Source organism: Mus caroli, unplaced genomic scaffold (assembly GCF_978045245.1).
Source record: "Mus caroli unplaced genomic scaffold, Mus_caroli_1 scaffold_13, whole genome shotgun sequence".
Taxonomy (NCBI): Eukaryota; Metazoa; Chordata; class Mammalia; order Rodentia; family Muridae; genus Mus; species Mus caroli.
In genome coordinates, this window is record NW_028227268.1 from 114,964,618 (window position 1) to 114,989,368 (window position 24,751).

Sequence of the window (24,751 nt, forward strand, 5' to 3'; positions counted from 1 at the left end):
ACTGTTGTTTAGAGAACATTTAAGGACTTTGGGCATCCTTAAAAATGATTAATAGCTGTTTGTTTACTTCAGAGGAAGGCTTTTGTAATTTTGCAGTTTCTATTTTGTGTTCAGCAGAGTGATGCGGGGATCGTTTCTGGCTGTCGTCTCCACTGCGAGTACAAGGCTTTGTGAAGAATTGGGGTTGGGTCCATTCATTTATTTACTGGGATCATAGAGTACAAGGACTTCATCACAGTTCAGAACAGGGGATTCGGGTTTGGCTGAACCCAGAGGGCAGGGATGTGTGGTGTTTGCTGGAGGGGAAGAAAAGTGGGATCCAAGAGTATTTGAGAAGGGGACAAAAAGGCAGAGAGAAGGTTAGGGGCTCTTAATTGATCTTATTTAGAAGTAGTGTTTTATTTTTGCTTAGAAGAGTGGTTGGACTGGAGAGATGGCTCAGCAGTTAGGAGCACTGGCTGCTCTTCCAGATAACCCGGGTTTAATTCCCAGCACCCACACAGTGGCTCCCAACTGTCTGCAACTCCAGTTCCTGGGATCAGAGTCTTCTGGCCTCCCCTGCCACTGCACACAGTGGTGCACAGGCATACATGCAGGCAAAGCACATATACATAGAATGAAAGTAAAGAAAAAATTGGGGAGGGTTTGGAGAGAGGAAGGGGAAGAGGGGAGTGAAGTAATTATACTATAACCTCAAAAATAAATAAATAAATAAATAAATAAATAAATAAATAAATGACTATTTTTAAAGTTAGTATCATCGGGAACGTGACATGTGGTAAAATGTCCCAGCCAGCCTTCCCTTTTATACCCAGTTCCTTTTCTGTTTGAATTTTTATGACTTTGTCGTTACGATTTTTAGAGAGCAGAAAGAAGCACATGCTATATGTAAATGCAGGTGATGTTTATGGCAGACCTTGATGGCGCAAACACACCAAGTTATGTATTTATGATTAGGTGAACGTAACATAGGAGTGTCTGGTTGTGGGACGCATGCACTTTCTGCACAAGGGCCTGCAATCCACTTAGCATTCCAGTTTGTGCCAAGGAATGAATCCTGGGAAGGGTGAGCTGCAGCAATAGATGTGCATTAGTAAATTCACAGCAGACTTCCTTCGCCCTACCCGAGATGAAGAATGTGAAAGGAAAAAAATACCAGACTGCTTGTAAATATCTTTAAAAGTAAACACCAGGGATGGGTTCATGGAGGTCAGAGTCCAGCACTGCCCCGTGAATGTACTGTTAGGAGTCTCTTTCGATGAGAACATGAATTGCTTTGTGTGGAATGCAGTTCGAAACACACAAGCTGCGGGCATCCCTTGCCGGCACCCCGTCCACCAGGCAGGCCAACTTGAAGGATCCCATGAGTTGGGAGCCTTACAAACCGAGCAGGGTGCATCCTTTGACTTGCTTGGTAGTAGGTTAGGGAGATCTTTGCTTTCTGATCATACTTAATCAGCTCATTTCATTGTCCAGGCCTGTGGGCTATTCTCGAAGCAAGCATGTAAATGCTATTCAGGCACTGTTGCCAGCAGTTTTGGTCTGATCATGATTCTCAGCCCAGAGGGTGGCTCTGAGGCATGATGACAGAGCCCCTTGTCTGTGACCTAGCACAAAAGTTTCATAACCTCTTAAAATATCTGTTTACCAAAAGAATAAGAATGTTAACACTATGCATGGTATCGGGTGTTTTCTTAGAAATGAGAGTCTATTTCATCTTCTATCTGTGAGAGTGTCTTGGAGTTTAGTTTTTTAATTCAAAATGCATTTCCAGAGCCTAGCTGGCTATCTAGAGCATGCTCTGACCGTAAGACTGGAGAATTGGCTTGAAGCCCCAGCCTGTGGTGGGTGTGCAACCTAAGGTCTGTTGCGGAATCAGCCACAGCTGGGGGTGCAGGACACTGAACCAGGTAGGCGCCCAAGTGCGGACAGCTTGGAAGACAGTATAAAGGATAAGCAGAGGACAATTGTGGCAATGTCTCATCGGGCAGGCCAGTCATGTGCTTGTCTCTCTTCTCTGAAGGCCCTCTCCTCTGGTCCACCTGGCCCAGGCTAGGTGTCACACAGCCTTAGGCATCAGAATGGTGTAATACTCTGGAGTCTCAGCTATAACTCTGGTGCCACTGTCCCCTCAGGCTAGCATTCCTGCCAGGGTGCTACATCGTGCTTGGCGAGTGGTAGATCTGAATTGTGAGAGGTATGGAGAGGCACATGAACTGAGTTGCTAAGAGCTATGAAGATGTGAACATTTTGTTTGCTCCCTGCTGTCAATCAGCTGGGGCCTAGTGAGGTATCTGGTACTCTGTTAGATCATGGAGCTTTCTCAGAAGAAGGAGATGGCCATTTCAGTACAGTTGTGTATCTCAGCCTTTGTTTAGATCCCATGATAGTATGTGTACCCTTCCTCTAGGACTTGTGGGTGTTGGCTCTAGGAACCCTATGTATGGGTACCATTCTCTGGTGTGCTGAGCATGACAGTGTGGGCTTTGTCTACCCTTTTCACGTGTCCTCCCATCTAGATTGTATCATCTAGGGATGGATGTCAGAGCAGAAAGTCCATTCATGTATAGTACAGGCACCATTTTTAAATCATGATTTTCATCTGTACATAGAACTGAGGATCTCAAGAGGCCCACTCTACACAGATGCATAATACACAGCACATGGATGGTCATATCAGCAAATTCTCCTGGTTACATTTGTACTTAGGAGTGTATCACCCTGTTAGTGCTACATAGGAACTGTGCACTGCCATGCCCGAACCTGTGAGGAACGACCAGTGAGCACATTTACAGAAAAATACAGGCAGCCACTTGATGTCTTTCTGGGGGAAAGTGTTCCAAAGGGCATTGTGGGTAAATTTGGTATTCCTTGGGTTTCAGCATGGCACACTGGTGGAAAGTCAGTGTCACCAGCTATTGGAATTCAGTTTTATCAGAAGGCTATGACATTGGGTGACCATGAGGTGGCGGGCACATGGGTTTGGGTGTGGGGTGTGTTTTGTTTTAAAGCCTTTCTCTTCAGAATTGTCAGGGAGAATTCTCTTTGGGTCTGCTCAACTGTGGACGGTGCTCAGACAAACAGGAAAAGGGCATTGGAGTGACTTGGAGTTGTCAGCTATCGTGGTGGTTATTCTGGTGGTTTGGGGGTCCACCTGGCTCTGTCTTGGGGGCAGTTCCTATAGTTGCAGGTAGGACCTGCAGGTTACATCACCATTGCCCACTTATGTTTCCCAGGGCTGTCAGGTGGGTTGCAAAGAAACCTACAACTTACACACAAAGCACCTGGTTCCTTTTCTAGGGGAGTGTCCGTCTACACAGTTCCAGCCAGGGCCTGAGCCTCCTAGCTGCACCAGGAGTGCTGTATCACCAGCACTCAGGAGGCTGAGGGGGCTTTCAGTCAGTGAGAAGATGTGCCTAAGGTTATGGGTTCATCTCTAGCAGTAAAAAACAAAACGTTGTTTGCTTGTTTGTTTGTTTTTTAATATTGGGTAGAGTTAAAGGCAAAGCTTTCCCATCAAGGGGCCAATGCATCAGCTCCACAGTGAGCTTGAGCCCCAGTATGTGGAGCCAGGCTCCAGGTGTCATGGGGCCAGCATCCTGCTGGCAAAGGTGAAGGCTGGCCCAGCCCATTCCTGGGGCGGTGGTCCTAACACGAACTCTATTTGTGCTCTGCTGTGGTTTTGCTGCCCTCCCATGGGCATCCTGCTGGTTCACAGTGGCTGTCTCTTGTCCAGGTTCTGACCCTGATCTCTAGAGGAAACAGTGGGGTTTCTGAGAATGACTTTCTTTCTAAAGGAAGGAACACTCCAAGTCATCTTAATCCCCAACACTGCAGCTGATGAGAGGGAGGAGGGGCTGGCAGTGATAAGCAAGTCTGTGAGGAGGCCTGCTCAGAGCTGCTTGGGTCATGGCTTTGACACTGTCACAACCCCCAGTCCTCTGGCCTGTGGGTAGATGGGACCCACAGAGGAGTTAGACCTTTTTCTAATGGAAGTTGTGGACTGGAAAGGCTGGTACACCCACCTCACTGAGCCCGCCGCAGATCCTGTTGGGTTGGGGCCAGGCATTTCCGATATCAGGGATAGCTGTTTTCAGGCATATAAACAACTGGGAGGAAGTGTCTTCTCAGGGGTCTTCCTGGCTGGGCCCTAGACACGTGGCCTGAATGGGCCTGGACTGAGGGGCCTCTCCTTATCAAGTTGCTCTTGGGACCTGCGGGGTTGGGCAGGCTTAGATTCAGCAAGATGGTCAGCAAGCTGTGCCGGAAACTTACCTCTGTGCCGAGGCCTGCGATAATGAAGTAAAATCAACACTGGCACATGCTGGCCAGGAAGCAACCCTTGGAGAAACATCTCTTTGAGACGTTCAGGGAGAATGTTCTAGAAGTTTCTAGAAGCTCACTTTTGCAGAGTGAGTGAGACTCTGTTGCCTTCAGTTCATGGTAAAACGTGGAGTGCTGCTGTGCAGGCTGTGTTTTAGTGCCCAGGTAATAGACTCTGTATGCTACTTGATGCGTAAGAAAATGTCTCAGACTAAAATAGGTGCTGGTGTTTGTAAGCAATTTTGAAGGATGTCAAGAGGTTCAATCGATGGTTTGAGGGCCCTTTCTTATGGGCAAACACATGAAGGAAGTAGGAGGAAGAAGGGGACCTAGATGTAGATGCTTCCCAGAACCTGTTAGTAGAAAGCCCAATGAAACAGGCTGGTTCCTGATCAGTTTCTGTTGGTTCCCACTGCAGCCAGGAGGAAAATCTGCAGTTGAGCAGATACTGAGGAGTGGGTTTCGCAGCTGAAGTCTCCTGGCTGCCTTGTGTAGGGCTGTGGTGAAGGCTTTGTTGGGGTGAGGTGATCCCCTTCTACCACGAAAGGAATCTGTGACTCAGCGTCACACAGTCAAACCCCACTGACTTTCCTCCTGCGTCCTCAGGTTGCCGAGAAGGGCAGGTGTGGGGCGTGGCTGTTTGTCCTGCCCCTTGTCTCTGCTGGGTGTCCCTGGTCTCGGTGTGGTTTTAAGTTGTGGTGGGTTTTGGCCGGGAAGTTTTTCCGAACTTGAAGGGGGGAGGAGGAAGAAGGGAAGCAGAATGGAAAGGAAGCGAACTGCAGCAGAGAGCAGGCGGGGCCAAGTCTGGAGGCACTGACTGGGCAGGCGGCCCGCAGCAGCCCTTGGCCGCCCAACAATCCAGGGATTCTTTCCTGCGACCTACTCTCCCGCTGCCCTCTGAATGGGCCTCTTTGGAGGTGGCAGCCCCGCCTCTCGCCCTGACTCCCCCCGGGGACTGGCAGAACACTGAGCCCTCCCAGGGTGGGTGGGGGACGCCATTGGGCCGGACTCACCACCCGGGGCTGCTGGGGACAGACCCTGCAGAGTGCCTTTCACAAGTCTCACAGATTCTAGGCCCTTCCATGGACTGACCGGACCCCAGGTGCCCAGGTAAGCCAACAGCTGGCCTCGTGGCTTCTCCAGGAGCTATTTCTGTGTTCCTGGTGTCTCTGAGCTCTGGTTCCTTTGGGCACATCCAGTTGCTGAAACCTGATCTGGGATGTGGGGGAGGGTAGTGGTGGGAGGAGGGAGGAGGAGACAGACCTAGTGCCAATGGCCAGGACACCTAGGTGAACTGGGGCATGGAAAGATAGCCAGACAGTTTTCTGTTCTGAGTTCCCTTATCACTTAGTGTGTTTCTCAAGTCTCCAGACTTAGGGACCGTCCTTCAGGGGAGGCATGCTTTCTGACTTTGCGGAGCTCCTTAGGGATGAACAAAAGCCTGGTTTGCATGTGTGCTGCTTTCTGTGCACTCTTCTGCCCAAACTGATGATCCGTGGGCCTGCCCCATTCTCTCTGTCACAGCCCAACCCATAGTTCTCAAGAGAGTGCTCCCTGTGCAGCTTCCCCAGAGGGCAGTTGTTTCCACTAAAGAGGCAGGCAGCCTGTGGAGCAGATGCTGGGATTTTTAATGAGCCTCCCTTGTCTCTTCTATGCTTGGAGCCTGCAAAGGTAGCATTTCTAAGCAAATCCATGAACACTGAAACAAAACAGGCATTTACTGGACTGATCTGCTTAGATTCTGGCAGAGGTTCTGCAGCCCCGGGTGACTGGTACCTTAGCTGTCCTTCCCTCCTGGAATAGGACTGGGGTTGCCTCCCCCACATGTGGGGTAGGGGAATCTCAGGGCTGTGAGTGGCTAGGGAGGAAGAATGTGGTCTCTTGCAGTATCTGTTGATCCTTACAGATACAAGGCTGTGTGTTGTAGCTCACATCACGGGGCAGATTAAGGAAGAGAGGAGAAGGCTCCGTACTCTTGAGAGAAAGCCCTCCTTGCACGAACCCCACGACAAGCCCAGGCAGGTTAGGGTCTGCCCTGTGCTTGTAAGTTTTATGTGATGTAAAACTTCCTGGTTGTAAGTTTTATGTGTTGTCCCTTCTAAGAGCCAGAGATATTTTAAGTCAAATGCTTTCTCAAAAGCTTCCTGTTCTTTTAATGGAATCCATATAAACCCATTATTTTCCATGAATCCCATATGTCTGTCAGTAGATTGAAAGTTGGCCGCCTCGGATGGAAATGTTTTCCTAGTCTTAGGTGAGATGCGGAGTATCTCCATCTGTCTGCATTGGCACCGAGCTCGTGTTTACCACCAGCCTAGGTGGAACCTATGGTATGGAGTTTCTGGGGACCCTTTCTGTGTTCTGAGCACAACAGCCAGGCTGTAAATTCTCACCGAGAACCATGCAGCTTCCCTTGGCTCTGAGCAAACCTGTACAGCAGGCTCCTTGTCCTTTGCATGTGCGTGCGTGTGGAGGAGGCAGCTCCAGCGGTGGGCTGCAGAATCAGAGACCTTGATGATACTGATGGGAGACAAGGTTCCTGTTGACTTCCTGTGAGCCAGCTTCCCTCCCTCACCATTTAAGAATCTGTCTCCTGGCCCCTAAGGGAGGACTGATGATGTGTATGGGAACATGTCGGAGGATTAGGTGAGGTAGTGCCTGCATGTATCTTAGCAGTGTGCCTGGCACGTACACAGAAGGTACTTAACCCGAGTTGGCTGCTTCTCTGGCCTCTTATTTTGTGTGGAAATGATGTGAGAAGCAGCGGCATCAGGGTTTCTCTGCAGTCCTGAGAGTGAGTGATGGGCGGTGGCCATCAATGTTTACGGCTTGTTCAACCCTGCCCTAAAGCACTGAGAAAGTGAGTTGTGGTGAGGGCGGGACTGTGGTCACTCCCAGTTCTGTGGCCACTGTTGTCCTCCTGGTTCCTTCTTTCCTCTACCTCTCCAAACCCCCTTCTTGTCTTTAATTTAGAGAGAACAGACAAAGGCATATAGTTGCCCTCCACAGGGAAGCACGTCAGGCTGGTAGGTGCCAGTGATACATGGAAGCTGGTCAGACAGCTGCTCAGCACCTCTGGAAGCAGCTCTCCATTCTGGGGCTATAGAGAGTACTTTGTCCCTGTGCTTCACTGCTGTTCATTCTGGAACTAACTTGAGACTTAAAGGTACTGGAATCACAGGTTACAGGGAGAAGTGAAGGTCCAGGAGTGCCCATTATAGACTATAGCTATGAAATCAGGGAACTGGTTCACCTGCAGTCCTATGACACACAACTTTGGGTGGTGGCCTCTGTATGGTATTTGTTTTTGAGTAGCCTCAAATGGTGAGTCCTTGGTTAAATACATCTAAAAGACTATGGTGAACAGTAGTAGCCTGACCAGATTCCTTACGAGACTGGATACATCTGGAAAAGCTTCCAGAATGTTCTCTGGAGCCTCCTCAAAGTAATAAGTAAGTAGGGGAGTAGGGAAGGAGGAATAGAGGGAGGGAGGGGGGGAGAGAAAGAGAGAGAGGGAGGGGCTGACTATAAAGGATTACATCTAATCATACACAGCCTCTCCTGTGTACATTCTAGGAAAAGACCCTCATTGCCCAGAAAGCCACCCATCCTACTTCACAGTAGGTCTTTGTTGAAAGGCATGTAGTTTCCCCAGTGGCTCCAATCCACTCTGATATCTGGTAGGTTTTTTAGCATTATCAAGGTCCTTGTCACTTTTGTAGCCTATGTTGCACCTGGGCTGGGAGACAAGTTGATAATATCTTAGTGGCCATAAAAAACAGCAGAGTAATAAGTCAGAAGTTGTTGAAAATGACATTGTTCATAAAAGGGAACATTTTCAAAGCTTATTAAGAAGTATTTAAAAGCTTTAAATAAATGGAAAGAAGGTTCATGTGTATACATAGATTTGTTGTAATGGTGAAGAGCCTTCTGATTATGAGCTACACATTTAATTCCTGTTAGTATTATCATCATCATCATCATTGTCATTGTCATTGCTGCGGATGAAACTTCATAGTTCTAAGCTTAAAGAATAAAGACCCATAGTTACCAATAGATAAATGTCAGGAGGTAGGACCTTCATGATGGTAGAGACCTCAGGCCACGTTGGCTTATTTTGATTCACAGTGTAGGACGGTTCTGGTCCATGGTTAGTGTTGCCTCTTTTACTTTTGGTTCTGTGGAAGGATAGTTTGTCATGTAACAGAGTAAAACCTTCATGTCCTGAAGATGGAATAGGGAGAGGAAAGGGAAGGGATGCATTTCTTCAACCCCTTGAAGCCTGCTCTGTTAGTGGCCTGCAGAATTCCCACTAGGTTCCACCCCTTAAAGGTCCCCCCCCCCCCACCATGTTCCAATAGCTTCACACTGGGTACGAACCTCTAACACTAGGATACATGGACCTTTCCAAACACCAGCAAACAGTAAACATCTATATAAGACCAGATAGTTGGTGCTGGTCAGTGAGGAATAAAGATACTGTGTGTGTATATGTATATGTATATGTATGTGTATGTGTATGTGTATGTGTATGTGTATGTGTGTGTGTGTGTGTGTATATATATATATATATATATATATATATATATATATATATATATATGTGGAAAATGCCCTGCTCCCAGTACTACACAGAAACATCAACTCTGGAGGAACCAAGGGCTTTCTTAATTACTTCTTCAGTCTGTTGTGGAAAATACAAACACGCGTTTTTTGCCTCCCTCCCTTTTCTCTCTTTGTCTCTTCTTTCTTACCTAGACCTCATTTCTGAAAGGCTGCAGAGTGAGCTGTTTCTTCTTAGGTTTCAGATACTGTGTTGAGCGTATATGTCTCCGTAGGCATTTCTTAGTGCTGCTTCTGAGGTACATGACTTGCTGTTGTCTCTTTATGCCCATGTTTCGCCACTTGGAGTGAGCTGAGAATTCTCTCTCAGTAGCTCCCTTTCAGAGACAAGTGTTGGATGGTTCTCCTTCCTGAAGAGTATCAGATCACTTTGGAAGAGTTTTCTTTCTGGCACTCTTGGTTTGGGCTCTTTTAAAACACATCCAAGACATGTGGCTTGTGAGCAAACCTTCACCCTGGGTGAGAAGAGAGCATAAATCGTGGTAAGAAAACCCAGATGTGCTGGTGATGAGCGGGCACACCGATGTCAACCTGTGCTGCTGAGGTGGTTGGGCAGCTCGGATTGGAGAGAGGAGGCTAAGGAAGGGCACAGGGAGCAGTAGTGCTGAAGGTGGGCAGCATGGAGACTGCAGCCCTTGGACTAGGGACTCAGTGAATTGGAGGCCCTGACTAGGTAACCCTTGGGGGATGGGGTTAACCCACCTTTCTTGGCCCTGCTGATGAGTGTGTGCTGTGTGCTAGGCTGCCTGGGAAGTTCAGCACCATCAGCAGGGGGCTGGGGGTGGAGACTGGACAAGGACAGAGGGCATAGAGCACTGTTGCTCTGCAGGGTGTGTCTCTTTGGAGGGTGTGGGCTCATTCCTCCTTCGGGACAGAATTCCTATTTGTGTGGGTTCTTCAGTCCTGGCTTGAACACAGTGTATAAGAAATATTCTACCCACTTATTTAGAACAGTTCTCCTCAGCTCAGTCAGTCCTGTGTTGGTCACAGGTAAATTAGTAGCCATTTCTGCTTTCCCTCCCCTTCCTCATAGTATTCCACCTGGGTGGGGTATGTAATTTCCATTTCACAGCTAAATTTTTGCCTCATTTTCTCTCCCAGACTTATACACTTCTCTACTGTATTCATTGCTGCTGTTGTCAGCTGCTGCATTCTGCATTTCAAGATTGTATAAAATACCAACATCCCAGGCCTGGCCCTGGGCTTGGGCCTGGGCACTAGTTTTGCCTAATGTTAGATGTTCTAGTACCATCCTTCAGGCTGGAATCTCCTGCCTCTGTCATGACGGAAGAGCACTGAGAATTCAGGAAATGCCCAAAGGATGTTGTCACTAGACATGGGTGGATGTCGCAGGGTCTTCTCCAGCTAGTCATCCGTCTTGACCTGCTGGCTGAACAATGAGTAAGCATTCTCTCACCCACTCTGAAGTTCATCTGACTGGCCTGGAAGAGGACAGTATATAGTAAAGCAGGCCATTTTTAGTTCCAACCTTTCTGCTATGTCACCTCCCCCTCAGAGCACAGTGCTCAGCATTTGGAATCTTGAACTCACTAGGGCGAACTCACTTCTACAGAGTCAGTTGAGAGCCTCGGGCGTGGAAGGTTCTGTCAGAGGATGCCCTTCTCAGAAAAGGAGTCCCCCATGGCAGGAACTGATGCTTGCTGTAAATCAGCCTATCGGTTAGCTGTAAGATTTAGAGCTGTTTCAATGTGCTTGAAGCGTTATTGGAAGTCCAGCCAAGTGCCAGCACAGCCTGTCAGAAGCTGAGCAATGCTTGTGTCCTGGCCATTTTTTGAGGTTTGGATTTGGCTAAGGATCTGGTTGGGCAGTGCCCTCAGGTCTAATGCCAGTGGCACTGTGCGTATGATGCTTGCTAGGCACTGCTCCCGGGAAAGGAAAGCGAGCCAGAGCCAAAATGGCAGCACCAAAGCTAAGGGTTGAGTTGACACTCTTGGGTCAGTTGGCATGGATAGTGAAATTAGAAATAAGTGAAATTAAAACCTGTAAGAGAAACACACAAACCAAAGCCACTATCTGTGGTCTGAAAGGCTCCTGCTGTGTGTCCTATAGCTCACAGGGTCCGGAGTTCTGGGCAGAAGTACCATTGCCCACTTAGAGCCCTATCCAACTCAGGGCCTCACCAGCTTGCCCCCATAAGCCAAAGGCCAAGAAGGGAGGAGAAGCAGCTGAGGAGAGAGACAGTGTGGCGCAGGGCCTCATGGGACACTGAGTTTGGGGTAGGGTTGACCACTCTGGAGTTGTGGCTCAGCCTGGTCAGAATCCCCATCTTGTAAGCTACGGAAGAGAGAATTCAGAAGCAGCCTCTGTACAGCACACAGCACCATGCCACCCTCCTGCTTCTTCCTTATGCCTAACCCTTAGGACAGTGGTTCTTAACCTGGGGACCATGACCTCTTTAGGGGCAGAGGGTTGAACAGCCCTTTCATAGGGCTCACATAAGACCATTGGAAAACACAGGTATTTATATTAGGATCCATAACTAGCCGATTTACAGTTAGGAAGAAGCAATGAAAAGACTTTTATGGTTGGTGGTGACCACAGCATGAGGATTATGTATTTACAGGGTTGTAACATTGGGAAGTTGAGACCTCTGCCGTAGAAGATGGTTGCAGCCTTATCATACTGTCTGCACACTGCATGCCCTTTCTATATTTGCTCCCCAAGAACTCTGACAGAGACCCTTATCCAGCCCACTGCCATCATATAAGGCTACATTTCCCAAAATCTTATTCCTGTGTATAGATGTCCTAGCCTGACCTCAGACATGACTGAATTAGGAAATGAGATCTTCACAGGGGTAATTAAGTTGAAGTGAGTCCCCTGAGGTAAAGCCTAGTCCAGTGTGACTGTGGTCCTTATCATAGACGCGATTAGGGCCTAGACACAAGCACAGAGGCAAAGGGGAGAAGATATCACCTGTTAGAACAGTAGAGGACAATAAATAAACTGCTGACCTCTGGATCGTGGGTCTCTGGGATCCAGAGCAGTGGGAAATCAGTAGTTTTTTTTATCATAGGCTGAGCTAAGACCCTGAGTTCATCAGACATCAGACACCAGAATTCTAACCCACGGAGCTTTGCACACAGCAAGAAGGACAAGGGTTTACTGAAGAGTGAAGGGTGGAGCCCAAGAATCAGCCTGGGATCCTGGTGCAGAAGGAATGCCATTTCCTCCAGGTGCAGATGCAAAGGCAACAAGCCTCAGCCAGTAGCCACTGTCTCCGAGCCTGTGTTTTGAACACAGTGCAGCTCTCCATGGTGTAGTCATTAGCTACGAAAGGTGCTGGTGTGAGCAGTTGTCAGTTGTTAGAAAGTCTAAGAGGCCTATGGAGTGCCACACAGACTATGACTACTACAAGTTGGTATTCTATGAAAGACAGGTAAAATGTGATTAGTGTCAGGTGAGATTGCAGCCAAATTTCACCTCTTGTGGTCTGTCCCAGAGTAAGAACATGTCTTTTTGTTTAGTAGGTTTGACCAAAGCTGAGGTCTCGAGGTACTGGGTACTCTTGGTATTGTGTCCTCTGTAGCTACAGTATCAGGAGTTCCAGGCAGAGGTACCCTTGCCTAGTTAGGGGCTTGCTTGGGAATCTGTGCAGTGATGTTTCGGTTTCAGGAAGGACGCAAGAAACCTTCTGCAAACTGCCTGTGGTCCTGGGTATTTTGTGTGCAGTGTGTGTGTGTGTGTGTGTGTGTGTGTGTGTGTGTGAGAGAGAGAGAGAGAGAGAGAGAGAGAGAGAGAGTTGGCATATGACTACTATAAACTTACATAGCAAATAAGATTCCAAAGTCCCAGTCAGAGACGTCAGACATAAATAACAGACATGGTATTTCTGCACCTGAGCGTCATGCAGAATTACTGTACTCATTAGAGGAGAAAGTGGTTGTACTGGGTCCTGACTCCGTGTGCTTTGTGCATGAAGTCCTCTAGAACTGACTGGTTCTTGCCTGAGTAGGATTGAAACAAGGCTCAGCATCCTTCACGTGACCCATTTCTAAAGGAAAGTTGGACTCTTTAGGGATTCTGCCTCCATACACAAAGTACCAAGATTTCTGCTTGTGTGCAGACCCAATTATGGGGCTGGAGTTCTTCAGCAAATAAGAGATTTGGTAGTTAGAGAGTTTGTTAGTATATTCATCAACCTATCAGTAAGTTTTGGCTGGTCCTGCTCTTGTTCATTTTCCTGGTGATGCTCTTGATGCCACCTCGATCACAGGCTCCAGTCAGCCCAGTGATCCTGAAGGAACTGAGAACAGTTCTCCAGCGCCGTGAAAACACTCCTCAGCATTTGGAGCATATTTTCCTCTGCCTAAGGAAGGCTTCTCTGTGGATGGAGGGAGCCCTTTTCTCTCTGGGGCTGCCCCATTTACCCTAGCTAAAGTCTAACTACCTTATTTTCATTTATACTTATTTGCCTCTGTTGCCACTGGGTGGTCACAGCTCAGGATAGCCAACATCTGTCACTGAAGTGACCCAGTACCCATCCAATCTGGCTAAAGAATTAAGAAAGAAGTTCTAACACACATGTCCTTGCAGCAGTGATGGACAGGCGGAATAGGGATTGCACAGACTGGGTGGGTGTTCAGCCTGAGTGGGGGAGGCCATTCTGGCACAAGCCATGGCCTGCATTCATGAAAAACGGGGACTTTATGCTAAGTGAAATATCAATTCACTAAAGGACAAATGCTATTACTTATATGGTCTGTGAAAGAAGAGAATGTGTAAAGATAGAAAGCAGAGCAGAGTTGCCAGGGGCAGGGGCAGGGGAGCAGAGAAAGTTGGCTAGTGGGGGCCAGAGTTTTAGTTCATGAAAACAAGTTTTGGAGGAAGGTAGTCGTTATGGTTCAGCATCAGTGACGTTGGACTCAAGGCCCCTGGCATTGTCAGAGGTGGCTATGATAGTGACCCATGACTGCTTTATCACAATTAAATAATAACAGTAGGATATGGCTGAGCATCCTGGGGGCCTGGCGTCTGATCTCTGCAAGGATTTTGTCACCAAGCAAGTGGGGCCTCTCTCTGTCCTTTGTCCCCTGTCCATACTCTCACTCTTTGAGTTCTGTACTGGCTTGTCTTGTAGCAGCACATGGTCTCCAGGTAGTTGAGTCTTCCCACTGCAAGGCATCCCTCCATCTATTTTTCCTGAAAGTCTAGCAAGCAGGAAGTGTTTGTTTTCTTGAGAGCTCAGACCACAGCTGTTTTCCAGGATGCTCATCCCTTGTGAGGGCTGTTGGTGCATACTGTATCCCGGGGTACAGGCTGCTTTGTGGCACTCTGTGAAGACATTGGGATTCTGTACACAGCACTGAGTGAGCAGGACAGGGTGTTTGCTTCCTAGTTTCTATTGAAATCTCGGACTACATGGATCATCTCCAAAGAGAAGGAAAACACAGAGCTCTGCATGTAGTGAGCCACTTTTCTGCTTCCTTTCCTGTTACTGGTTAAAGGAAAGGTTGGCATGATTCTTTCTAAGGAGGTATTCCTATTGGAATGAAAACATCACAGAAGGGTAATCCAGCTCTTGACAGTTGGGGATTACAACCCCAAAGCTAAGTGTGGTATCATATGCCTGTAACCTCAGAATTTGGGAAGTAGAAGCCAGGGGATCCAGAGTTCAGGGTCAGCCTTGACTACAAAATAAGTCTGAGGACATCCTGGGTTACCTGAGACCCTGTTTAAAATTGCTGCTGCTGCTGCTGCTGCTGAAAACTCTAGCAATAGCTAGGATACCTCTGGCCTCCAGAGCACAGAATTGATTCACTATGAGCACTGATCTCAGAAGTTACCAAGAAGCAGCTTGGCAAGAAGAAAGCATGTGCCTTCCTGTTCATGTGTTTTTTGTGTATGTTTGTATACTACCTACAGAGCTTGAGATTCAACCATGTGCTGCTCTTCCAGTGTCTGGGGCTTCCACTAATTAACTCTCATGATAATGACTGCCTGGCCATTTTTCCCTTGCTTTCAAAAAGCTGCTTTGAATAGCCTTATAGTTTTTAGAGAGCAGAATTATAAGCTAAGGACATCTTTTTAAAATTTCACTACTATCAAACCTCCCATTAAAAAGTTTTGCCTTCTAGAAATAGAACTTTTAAGTGTTTATCTAAACAAACTCCAGAAATCATCTATTATAACTTCAATTGATAAGAATGTAAGGTAGAAGAGCTCTGCGGCCCCAGAGCTTGAAAATGTATACAGTATCCCGTGTGCTGTGCCAGAGAGATTTAGGCTAAGAGATATGCTGATGGCCAGAACTTTCAAGTGATGGCAAAAGAATTAACTGCAGTCTGACTAGTAAGGAGGTACGAAGACAGAAATGGATGAATGGGTGGATAAATGCATGGCTAGATGGATGCAGGCATGGATGGATGGATAGATGCATGAGTGGTAGGTAGATAGATACATGTGTAGATGGGTAGATGGGTGGATGAATGGATGAAGACAGTATTCCTACTGCCCAGGCTCCCAGGCCAGCAGTGGTCTTACCCATAACCACAGAGTCTTCTTGCTAACTTACAAGTCAACAGTAGCCAGTGCAGAGCGACTGTTGTCCAGCTTCCCACAGAACACTCCTGCAGCAGCTTTTGAAAGACAGCATAAAAATAGACCATGTGGAAGAATGCCAGAGACCCCTTCTGGCGACGGAAGTGGAGGAAGTGGGAACAGCGAGGAGAATCCAGGCATTCCTGAGATCCCAAGAGGCCCAACATATGCCCCCCAGTTCCGGCCTGGCCTAGAAGGAATGATAGACAGAGGTCCCTGTGTCCCCCAAACCACAGGGCACCAAGGATACTCACAGGCTTGAAGTGAAATCCAGAAAATGGGATAAGCTCGGCATTCCAAACAGTTTTATCCCTTCCACCCCTTTCTCTGCATTTGAGCTGGAGAGGAAAAATGTGAGTGTATCCTGTGGATAAAAGAATAAAGGATATATTGAGAAGATTCCCAGCAACTAAATGGGGTCTGGGCAGGACCCCATCTAACTCTCCCTGCCATGGAAATGCATTGCGTGCTTCAGGAAGGCAGAGTTTGGAAGGCCTGGGTCTGCCCTGTAGACCCTCTGAAGAGTTGCTTTAAAAACCTGTTGCCCCTTTTGTGGTGCCTGTATGTCCCTTTCACTGAAGGACATTATTCAGAGCAAAGGAGAGCCCTCATTGTCCTTGCCACTTTGCTAAGAACAGAGAGATGCTGATTCCACAAATGGTAACAGTCACTGTCCTCTTTCCCTTAGGATTTCTGTCACCATGTTGGGTCATTTCTAGGTTAATTTTAGGTGCAGAGTTGAGGAAATAGACCCGAGGTTGGGACAGTCTGTTCACCCTCCTGGCTGGTGATATTTCACCAGCAGTATCACTGTGACCCTCATGTTGAGGTTACAGAACAGTGCTCATTATTTTATCTGCTCTTCTCATGAATGAATTTGTAGAAACCCGCGCAGAGAATCTTCAGACTTCAGCTTGACTGGAGCCCGTATCAGTTTGTTGAGTAAGATTTCAGGATACGCCCTCCACCTCCCAGTTCTGTGGGGTTTCGATTTTATGCACTGCCCTGCATATTTTATACACCGGAGAAATCAGGAAAGAGGCCCATCTTTTCTCGCATGCAAAGTAGATAAAGCGCCTGTGGGGTCCTCTGGCCCCAAAGGTAGCCTTTTAAGGTGGCAGCTCTGCTCCTGCTCTGGTTAGGTGCCATGCTAACTGGTACCCCCACCTTGCAACCTGCTCATCAGACTGGATTATTGTTCTGCCCTCTTAAAAAAGGCAGCTGGCACCCATGTTTCTGTGGATGCAAAGGCCCAGAGAGTGATTGCGTTTCTGCTGTGGCATTAAGCTGTATAGGGGTTGCCTTTTGCTGACTGACATTTCCGAGTGCAGGCAGGGGAAGGGGATCTGCAGAAGAAATTGTACCAGGTCTCTGCATCAAGCACTTAGCAATAAACAAGCAACACAGTGGGTAAAGGAAGGGTTAAGTCCTGACACAAGGCCAGGGACAAGAGGGAACCACACAGCCACAGTGCCCCCAGAGTCTGCGCTAATGAATGATAAACAAAGCCACTTTCATGGGAAGTGCTGGGCTTGCTGTTTTCTGGAAAAACACAGTGATAACAGGAACAGAGAGGGATTTGATTTTCCTCCTCCTGTGCTCATTTGAAGGGCACCTTTGGCGCCATGGAAGCATTTTCAGTGCTTCTGAATTCTGGCATGGGTTTCCCAGATTCTCAAGGCTCAGGAACTCAGCAAACAGAGACCAGGAGGAGTAAGGGTTGCCCTGTGCTGTGTGGGGTCCCCTGGAGCAGCAACAATCACAGGTCCAGGTACTGAGCACCTCACTCCTCCATCCTTTGCTGGTTTGTATATAATTCTCAGGCAGAAGTGTTAGCCTTCACTGGTGAATAGTTCTTAAGACTCCAAAGATCTGTGCTGCTCCTTGGGACTAGATCCTGGCGGTGATCTACACTAAATTCCACCCTCCAGCTAGACTCTGGCTGAACTTCCCCATCAAGCTCCAAAGTTCTAAGCCTGTTATTCCTCCTTATCCATTTATCTATCCATCCATCCACCACCCATTTATCTATTAGTTGGTTTGTCCATGTATGCGCACACCCATCCATGCATGCATCCATGCATGCATGCATCCATCCATGCATGCAGTCATGTGCATGGCCAGAACTCCCTCTATGCACCGTGTTGCCTCTAGAGAACAAGGCCATGTTGGTGTCGCTCCCCTTTTCTGCTTTCCTTCTTTGCTTCATCTTAGATGGAAAGTAAATGCACACGGATGTGGATGGAGAGAAGTTTTCACCTGGAAGACTGTGAAGGGAGCGATGGTTTAAACAGCATGTAAAATTGTTTCTCTGCCATAGCTGCTACAGAAAATGTGAAGGATGGTCTTAGACGACCATGCAGTTAGTTAATTAGTACATAAAGCACTTATTTTTAAATATTTATTGTGGATTGTACTGGGGGCAGGGATAGGGAGGCTACACCTGTCCCAAGGATTTACAGATAAATCCCAGAAGACACAGGCATTCGCCATCCTCTGTGTACAAATAGCACATCAGTACTGACGTTTCCTATACTGAGAATTTTAATAAGAGCTGAAAAAATAGCATAGAAATTCCTGAATGGACAAGTTGCTGCATTTTGTCCATGTTTTGTCCTGGTTTTCACACGTTTTTCTTTTCTCTTCTCTTCTCTTCTCTTCTCTTCTCTTCTCTTCTCTTCTCTTCTCTTCTCTTCTCTTCTCTTCTCTTCTCTTCTCCTCTTCCTCTTCCTCTTCCTCTTCCTCTTCCTCTTCCTCTTCCTCTTCCTCTTCTCCCCTCCCCTCCCCTCCCCTCCCCTCCCCTCCCCTCCCCTCCTCTCCTCTCCTCTTCTTTTCCATCCCCTTCCCCTTCTCTTTTCTCCTTTTCTTTTCTTTTCTTTTCTTTTCTTTTCTTTTCTTTTCTTTTCTTTTCTCTTTTTCTTTTCTCTTTTTTCCTCTCTCTCTCTCTCTCTCTCTCTCTCTCTCTCTCTCTCTCTCTCTGCCATACTAAGTAAGAGTATACCCTTTTAATTTGTTCTATTTCTGTATTGCTGGCAATTCTCTTTTAACTTGAGGTTTGACTTCTTTGGTATTTTGGTAAGTTCTTAGTAAATGTCTTTTCCAGAATGGCCTCTGCTTCATGCAATGCCCACATGGTGGTAGACGTTTTCATCCTGGCGCTGCCTGCATCTTCCCATCCTCCTCCTGTGGTGTCTTTGTGTGTTTCTTTTTCACCCCAAGTTTGCTTTTTCCTCTGTTGAGTCCACTTCACTTCTGAAGTCCTTAACTCCAAGCTAATTTTATTCCACTTTTAATTTCTAGAGTTTCCATTTGATTTTCCTTAGGGACTCAGGTTCTTTGGTGAAATTCTCTCTTTTCTGTTTCTTTATAGTCTGCATGTTTTAACTCTAATTTTTGAACCAGCTGTGTCTTTTGTTGGTGGTAGGATTTTCTTTTATTTTGTTTGCAAGAGTGGTAATTTTTTTTCACTTGTGTTTCCTGGCAATATTTTGATTAGAAGTTTAAGACTCTATTAAAGCGAGGTGGGTGGGACACAGGTTTGGGAGAGTGGGCTATTCTTCTGTGATGCTATGGCTTTACTGAGATGCTATGGCTTTAAGGTGAGAGTGGATGAAATTGATTTTTATCTCTGGTGTGTAAGTCAATGAAAGCTTTTAGTATTGGCCAGGGTCCTGCTTCCTGGGTGCATTTCCCACAGGCAGATTTTTAGAAACTACCCAAGGTTTTTTAGCTCCATAATGGCACTTGCAACAATTACTTGACACTTGGTGCTAACCCGTGAGGCTTAGAACTAAGGATACCTGACTAGTTCCAAGTCCCGGCTTTTCTGTGACCCTCACATTCTTGGTCCCAGATGCCTTGGCAACTCTAGACCTGCATCTTCATTTCCCAAGAACAGTGTGTAGCAGATCATCAGATCTGTGTGCCATGGTCCCTGGACATGCAGCCCTGAGTCACTAATATGGAGGGTGGGGAACGAAAGGAGAGGTAAACATTCCAGATGATAGCTCTGTGATGCCTGCATTCAAAGGAAGAGAGTGTCTCTGGAGAAGGTCCCTGCTGGTTTACAGGGTGGGCTGTCCATATATCTGTTCCTCATGCATGAGTAGCCAGCTCAGGCTGGACAAAGCACACAGGGAATTGGCAGCTTTCTCTTTTGGAAGCTGTAATGGGTGGCAATCAGCACATAGTAGAGCAAGGCCGCCCCCACCAGCCTTCTCAGTTATTGCTGTCATGGTTCACTGTGGCCATCAGCAACAGAACGCTTCAGAAATTGGCTTGGTTCATTATGAACACACGAAAGAGGTGAGATTGTGGCTTTACGGATCACGTCATCAGGGTCTTTCTGCTTTTGTTTCTCTTGCTTCAGAACCACGAGGCTGCCCAGAGATTATTAGCCACTCTGTGGGGATGTCAGAGAGCCCCGTTGGACCCAAACCCACCATGCTTCGGGCTGATATGCCTGCAACACCCAACTTTCAGCAGGTGTTTGCATCATCCTGCACGGTTTCAAGCAATGGCCCTGGCCAGAGGAGAGAGAGGTAGGAAGAGGGGCTTAATACTGTCGGAAACTCCTTTCAAAGGCCAGAGCACTGAGCTCTGAGGGTAGAGAGGAGTCCGACAGTGGGACCTCACTCAGACAGAGTGGAGAAGAGCCAGTGCCCAGGACCGTGTGCTGGACACTGTTGTTCAGGGAATGCGCCCTGTGCACTGCATGAGGAACACATAGGAAACTCTGTCCTGGTGGTGCTGCAGAAAATGGAAAGGCAGACAGGGCTGTGGCAGACCAAACGTTTGGTCTTTCTATTTTATGAAGATGCAGGCAGGCCTTTTGATGCAGGCAATAAGGCCAGCTGCCGTGCTGGACCAGATTAGAACTAAAATCCCTGGTGTTTCTTGTTCCTGCTTCCCTTCCCATTGAAATAAAGGGGGCCAGCTGGGTGAGGTATGCATGCCTTTAATCCCAGCACTTGGGAGGGAGGTAGAGGCAGGCCAGTCTCTCTGAGTTCAAAGCCAGCCTGTTCTACAAAGTGAGTTCTGAGGCAGTCAGGGCTGTTACACAGAGAGACCCTGTCTTGAAAATCCAGCTAACCAACAAGTCTGCCAGTAAGCAAACAAACATAAATAAAGCAAACAAATTATTGAAGAATTAAAAGTTAAAAAAATAATAAAGGGGATTTTCTAAGGACTTGACATCACATGTAGAATCTATAGCTAGTGTGTCAATTTAAATACATATATGTTGTAAGAACTATTTTTAATGGGTTTTCTAGGTTCCTGAATGTGGTAATTCCCAGTCAAGTTGTCCCCCGGTCTGTAGGAGATAGGGTCATTAGTTGATGCCTACGATCCTAGACAGGAACAAACCGTACATATAATGTTTCCCCCTATGATAACTCTGACCATTTCTCAAAGGAAATAAATACATTACAGACTCCATAGCCAGTCAGCCAGTGTCCCTGTCCCCATACTTGCTCTTTGGGGAACTTGTTGTTGTTAGATTTATATCTTTATATGTTTTTATTGTATGAATGTTTTGCTTGTCTGTAGTCTGTTTGCCACATGTAAGCCTGGTCCTTGTGGAGGCCAGGAGAGGGCAGCAGTTCTTCTAGAAGGTGGTTGTAGGTCACTGTGTGGCTACTGGGAATCAAACCCCGCTGCTCTGCAGAGCGTCCAGTGCTTAACCACTAAGTTATCTCACCAGCCTGAGAGTTACATACCATGTCGGCCAGTCATCTAGAGGCAGACAGCATATACCACATGGATACGCTGAATAAGGAGTGATGCATATCCTGGCCATGAGTAGGACAACACACTGCTCATCATCCCACTCACAGTAACATTTAGGACTTAGCAGTTGTTTATTTCTACAATGTTCTACTGAATAGTTTTAGGCTGAGGTCAACCTGGGTCACTGAAACACATGCAAGGGATGGGGGGGATACTGCGCTTCTCATGCTGCCCTGAAGCAAGCCCCAGGACCTACTTCCCCAATTCTGTCTTATCTGTATCTTGTAACAGTTGCTGGGTTTGAGGCATCTGTATGTTCCTTACATTTCCCTGTGGCTATTTTTGCCTTTCGAACAGCCCGCCTTCTGCAGAACGCCATTGGGTAGAGAGCTGCCCGAAGTCCACCCTCACCCTACTGGGGAACAGCCACCCTTCTGAAAGTCCCCTCAGCACTCATGAGTTCTGTAGCTCTGGTAAGGACTCACCAGGGCTGCCCTGCTTCCAGTCCTCAGAGCTCCAGGCCTCTTTCCACAGCCATGAGCTGTCCATGTCAGAGCCTCAGGATGCTTTGCCTCCTGCGGGCAGCCAAACCTTCTTAGGTTTCAACACAGTAACCACAGTAACAAGTGGTCTTCCACCTGGTGAGGATGCTGGCACCTTGCTGGTCAATTCCCACGGTACATCACCAGCTCCTGGAACCCCTCTGATGACGACAGGGGCTGCTGACAACGGCTTTCTGCCCCACAACTTTCTCACGGTGTCACCCGGAGCCAGCAGCCACCACAGTCCAGGCCTGCAGAACCAGAACGTGAGCCTGCCTGGGCAGCCACCCCTCCCGGAGAAGAAGAGAGCGTCAGAGGGTGATCGTTCTTTGGGCTCAGTCTCCCCTTCATCCAGTGGCTTCTCCAGCCCCCACAGTGGCAGCACCATGAGCATCCCCTTCCCGAATGTCCTTCCAGACTTCTGCAAGCCTTCAGAAGTGGCCTCACCTTTGCCAGGTATGTCTCTGCATCTGCCACTCCCTCAGGAGAGGAGGGCTCTGGGGCTTCCCGTGTGAGCCAGTCTTCAGTGCTAAGTCAAATGTCCTGCAGGAAATGGTCAGATTCCCTCTTGGCTCTCTCCCACCCTGTTTGCCTAAAGCCAGATAGACCCAGGTTTTCCGGTCAGCTTCCTCCTTAATCTACTGTAGACTCAGACCAGCGTTAGAAAGTGCAGATGCTGCAATAGTTCTGTATTCACTTTGACTAAAAGGATTGAGAATTGAGTTATAAGAATTGAGCTGTTTATAAGCTGTTTCAAGTGTTTGACACAGCCTCACTGCCCTGTCCTCCTGTCCCGGATTGGAAGCACATTTGTCTTGCACTGTACTCTGCGGTACTGGCTCTTCCTTCCAGTTGGTCCTTTGAACCACGTCTCTTCCCCACTTAGGACCTTTCTGTGCATCCCTCAAACCCAGGCATGGATTTGGACTTGCATCACCATTGTAAAAGAGGCAGCAATATAGATATTCTGTATTACTCTCAATGCTGAATAGAAAAATGTCCCATTTCCTACTCCTGTGACTGCTGCTATCAGTTCCCTATTGTAATTAAGCCCAATTGAGATGTATTAAAATTAATTTGTAAAAAACTAAACAAAAAACCCAAATATTCTGTATTAAAATTCTGCTTCACAGATAGCCCAAATGATAAACTCGTGATTGTGAAATTTGTTCAAGACACTTCGAAGTTCTGGTACAAGGCAGACATCTCAAGAGAGCAAGGTAGGCGGGGGTAAGGACCTCTTACAATGTCGGTCGTATCTGGTCTCTGGGTCCTTCTGTCAGGGATCTCCTTGTATTAGCTGTGGCGCAGATAAACACACCTTTTTCATAGCCTCTGGAGAACATTTTACAGCCTTTCACAGTCGTACAGGGAAAACTCAGTCCCCATGAGGGTTTGGGCCAGAAGTGGTTTTAAGCCACATACATCCCAGCGTGTGGCCTGTGAACACGGGCTGCTTTGAGGATGAGCCACTGCTCAGGTCTCTACTAAGGACTCCTTGAGGTCCTAGGTTCCAGAGTACTGCAGAAAGAGGCCGTGGAGAGCTAATGCACTAGGGGAATCTCAGGCTTGGGGGCTGCGGCCATGAAAGGGTATGGAGCTCTCCCCATTAGGAGCTTCCTGTAGCCTGCATGAATCTGCCCCACATTGGCCACCTGGTTGAAGTCCCCAAGGAGCTCATGGGGCCGTTCATTCATAGCATCATCTCTCAGAAAGGCTAGTTTTCTCCCTGAGGTTCTGCCATTAGATTTTAAAGCTAACAGGAACTGTGAGACTCTAGTTCTTCCCAGGAGCTCAAGGAAGCTGTTGTCTTTTTAAATGGAAGAGAAGCGTGGGTGGGGTGAGGTGGGGGATGAACACAACCACGGCCAGGAAAGCCTTTCATTTCCCTCAGGTGCCTTTGTGAGCCTCCCCCAAAACACACAGAGCAACCTTATGTGGCCAGTGTCCCGAGTTCCTCTGTCTCTGGTCTCCCTGCTTAGTAGCACAGGTGAAAAGATGGCATTTTCCTTACTCCACATTCACTGCCAAGCAGGGTCCCCACTGGCCCAGGCTGTAGGAGCAGCTGGGAGAAGGGGCTGCTCTGAATGACTTAAAGAGAAAAGGAGTCCTGGGCGTGGGACACTCCCCACGCATATCAGCACCAGTTTCTCACTGCTGAAAAGAGAAGGGGAAATGCACATGTGCAGAAGAGAGAGGATGTCGGTGCTTTGTAACAGTCTGCTTTCAGGCAGCCAAGCCATCCCTGGAACCATTGCCAATCGAGGGAACGAACGTTACTCTTCAATTGTCATTGATGCATTGAGCATCAGCTCAGACTTGAGTGTGATTTTCAGAGGTGGAGCCATCCCAGGCTCTGGGTGGGCAGTGACCTTTGTCCCCTGCAGTCATCCATGCCTTTCCTTCCCCTAGCCATTGCCATGCTGAAGGACAAAGCCCCTGGGTCATTCATCGTGAGGGACAGTCACTCCTTCCGAGGGGCCTACGGCCTGGCCATGAAGGTGGCCACACCTCCTCCATCTGTCCTGCACCTCAAGAAAGGTAAGCGTCCATAGATGGGGGTTGTCTGTTGTTTACAGTGGCTGATAATGGCAACTGCTCCCACCGCTTCTCTTTAGTGTTTGCTTTCTAAGGTTACTTCCTTAAGTAGTTATCCATCCATTTATACCTTTCATCTTCATTTGTTTTAACCCGTCTTTTCCATACTGTAGACCAGTGGTTCTCAACCTTCCTAAAGCTATGACCCTTTAATGAAGTTCCTCCTGCTGTGGTGATCCACAACCAGAGAGTTAGTTTTGATGCTACTTCACAACTGTAGTTTCTGTACTGTTACGAATGGTAATCTAAATATGTGTGTTCTTCACTGATCTTAGGTGACCCCTGTGAAAGGGTTGTTCGGCTCTCAAAGGGGTCACGGCCCACACAGGTCAAGAACAGTTGCAGTAGAGCTGTTTCTGTGTCGACCCTTCTTC

At 47.6% G+C, this 24,751-nt stretch overlaps 1 protein-coding gene across 5 annotated transcripts in view; it reads left to right on the forward strand.

Moving 5' to 3' along the window:
* Tns3 (tensin 3) overlaps nt 1–24,751 on the forward strand; it is a 241,536-nt gene that overhangs the window by 199,819 nt on the left and 16,966 nt on the right. For 3 of the 5 annotated variants that reach the window (XM_085829114.1, XM_085829117.1, XM_085829116.1), the window contains 4 exons: nt 19,877–20,048; nt 21,595–22,235; nt 22,913–22,999; nt 24,192–24,319. In XM_085829114.1, the coding sequence (XP_085685240.1) occupies nt 19,877–20,048; nt 21,595–22,235; nt 22,913–22,999; nt 24,192–24,319 (1,028 nt within the window). Of the gene's footprint in view, nt 1–19,876; nt 20,049–21,594; nt 22,236–22,912; nt 23,000–24,191; nt 24,321–24,751 lie in introns of all 5 variants that reach the window. The other 2 variants (XM_021176014.3, XM_085829115.1) reach the window with 1 other exon arrangement.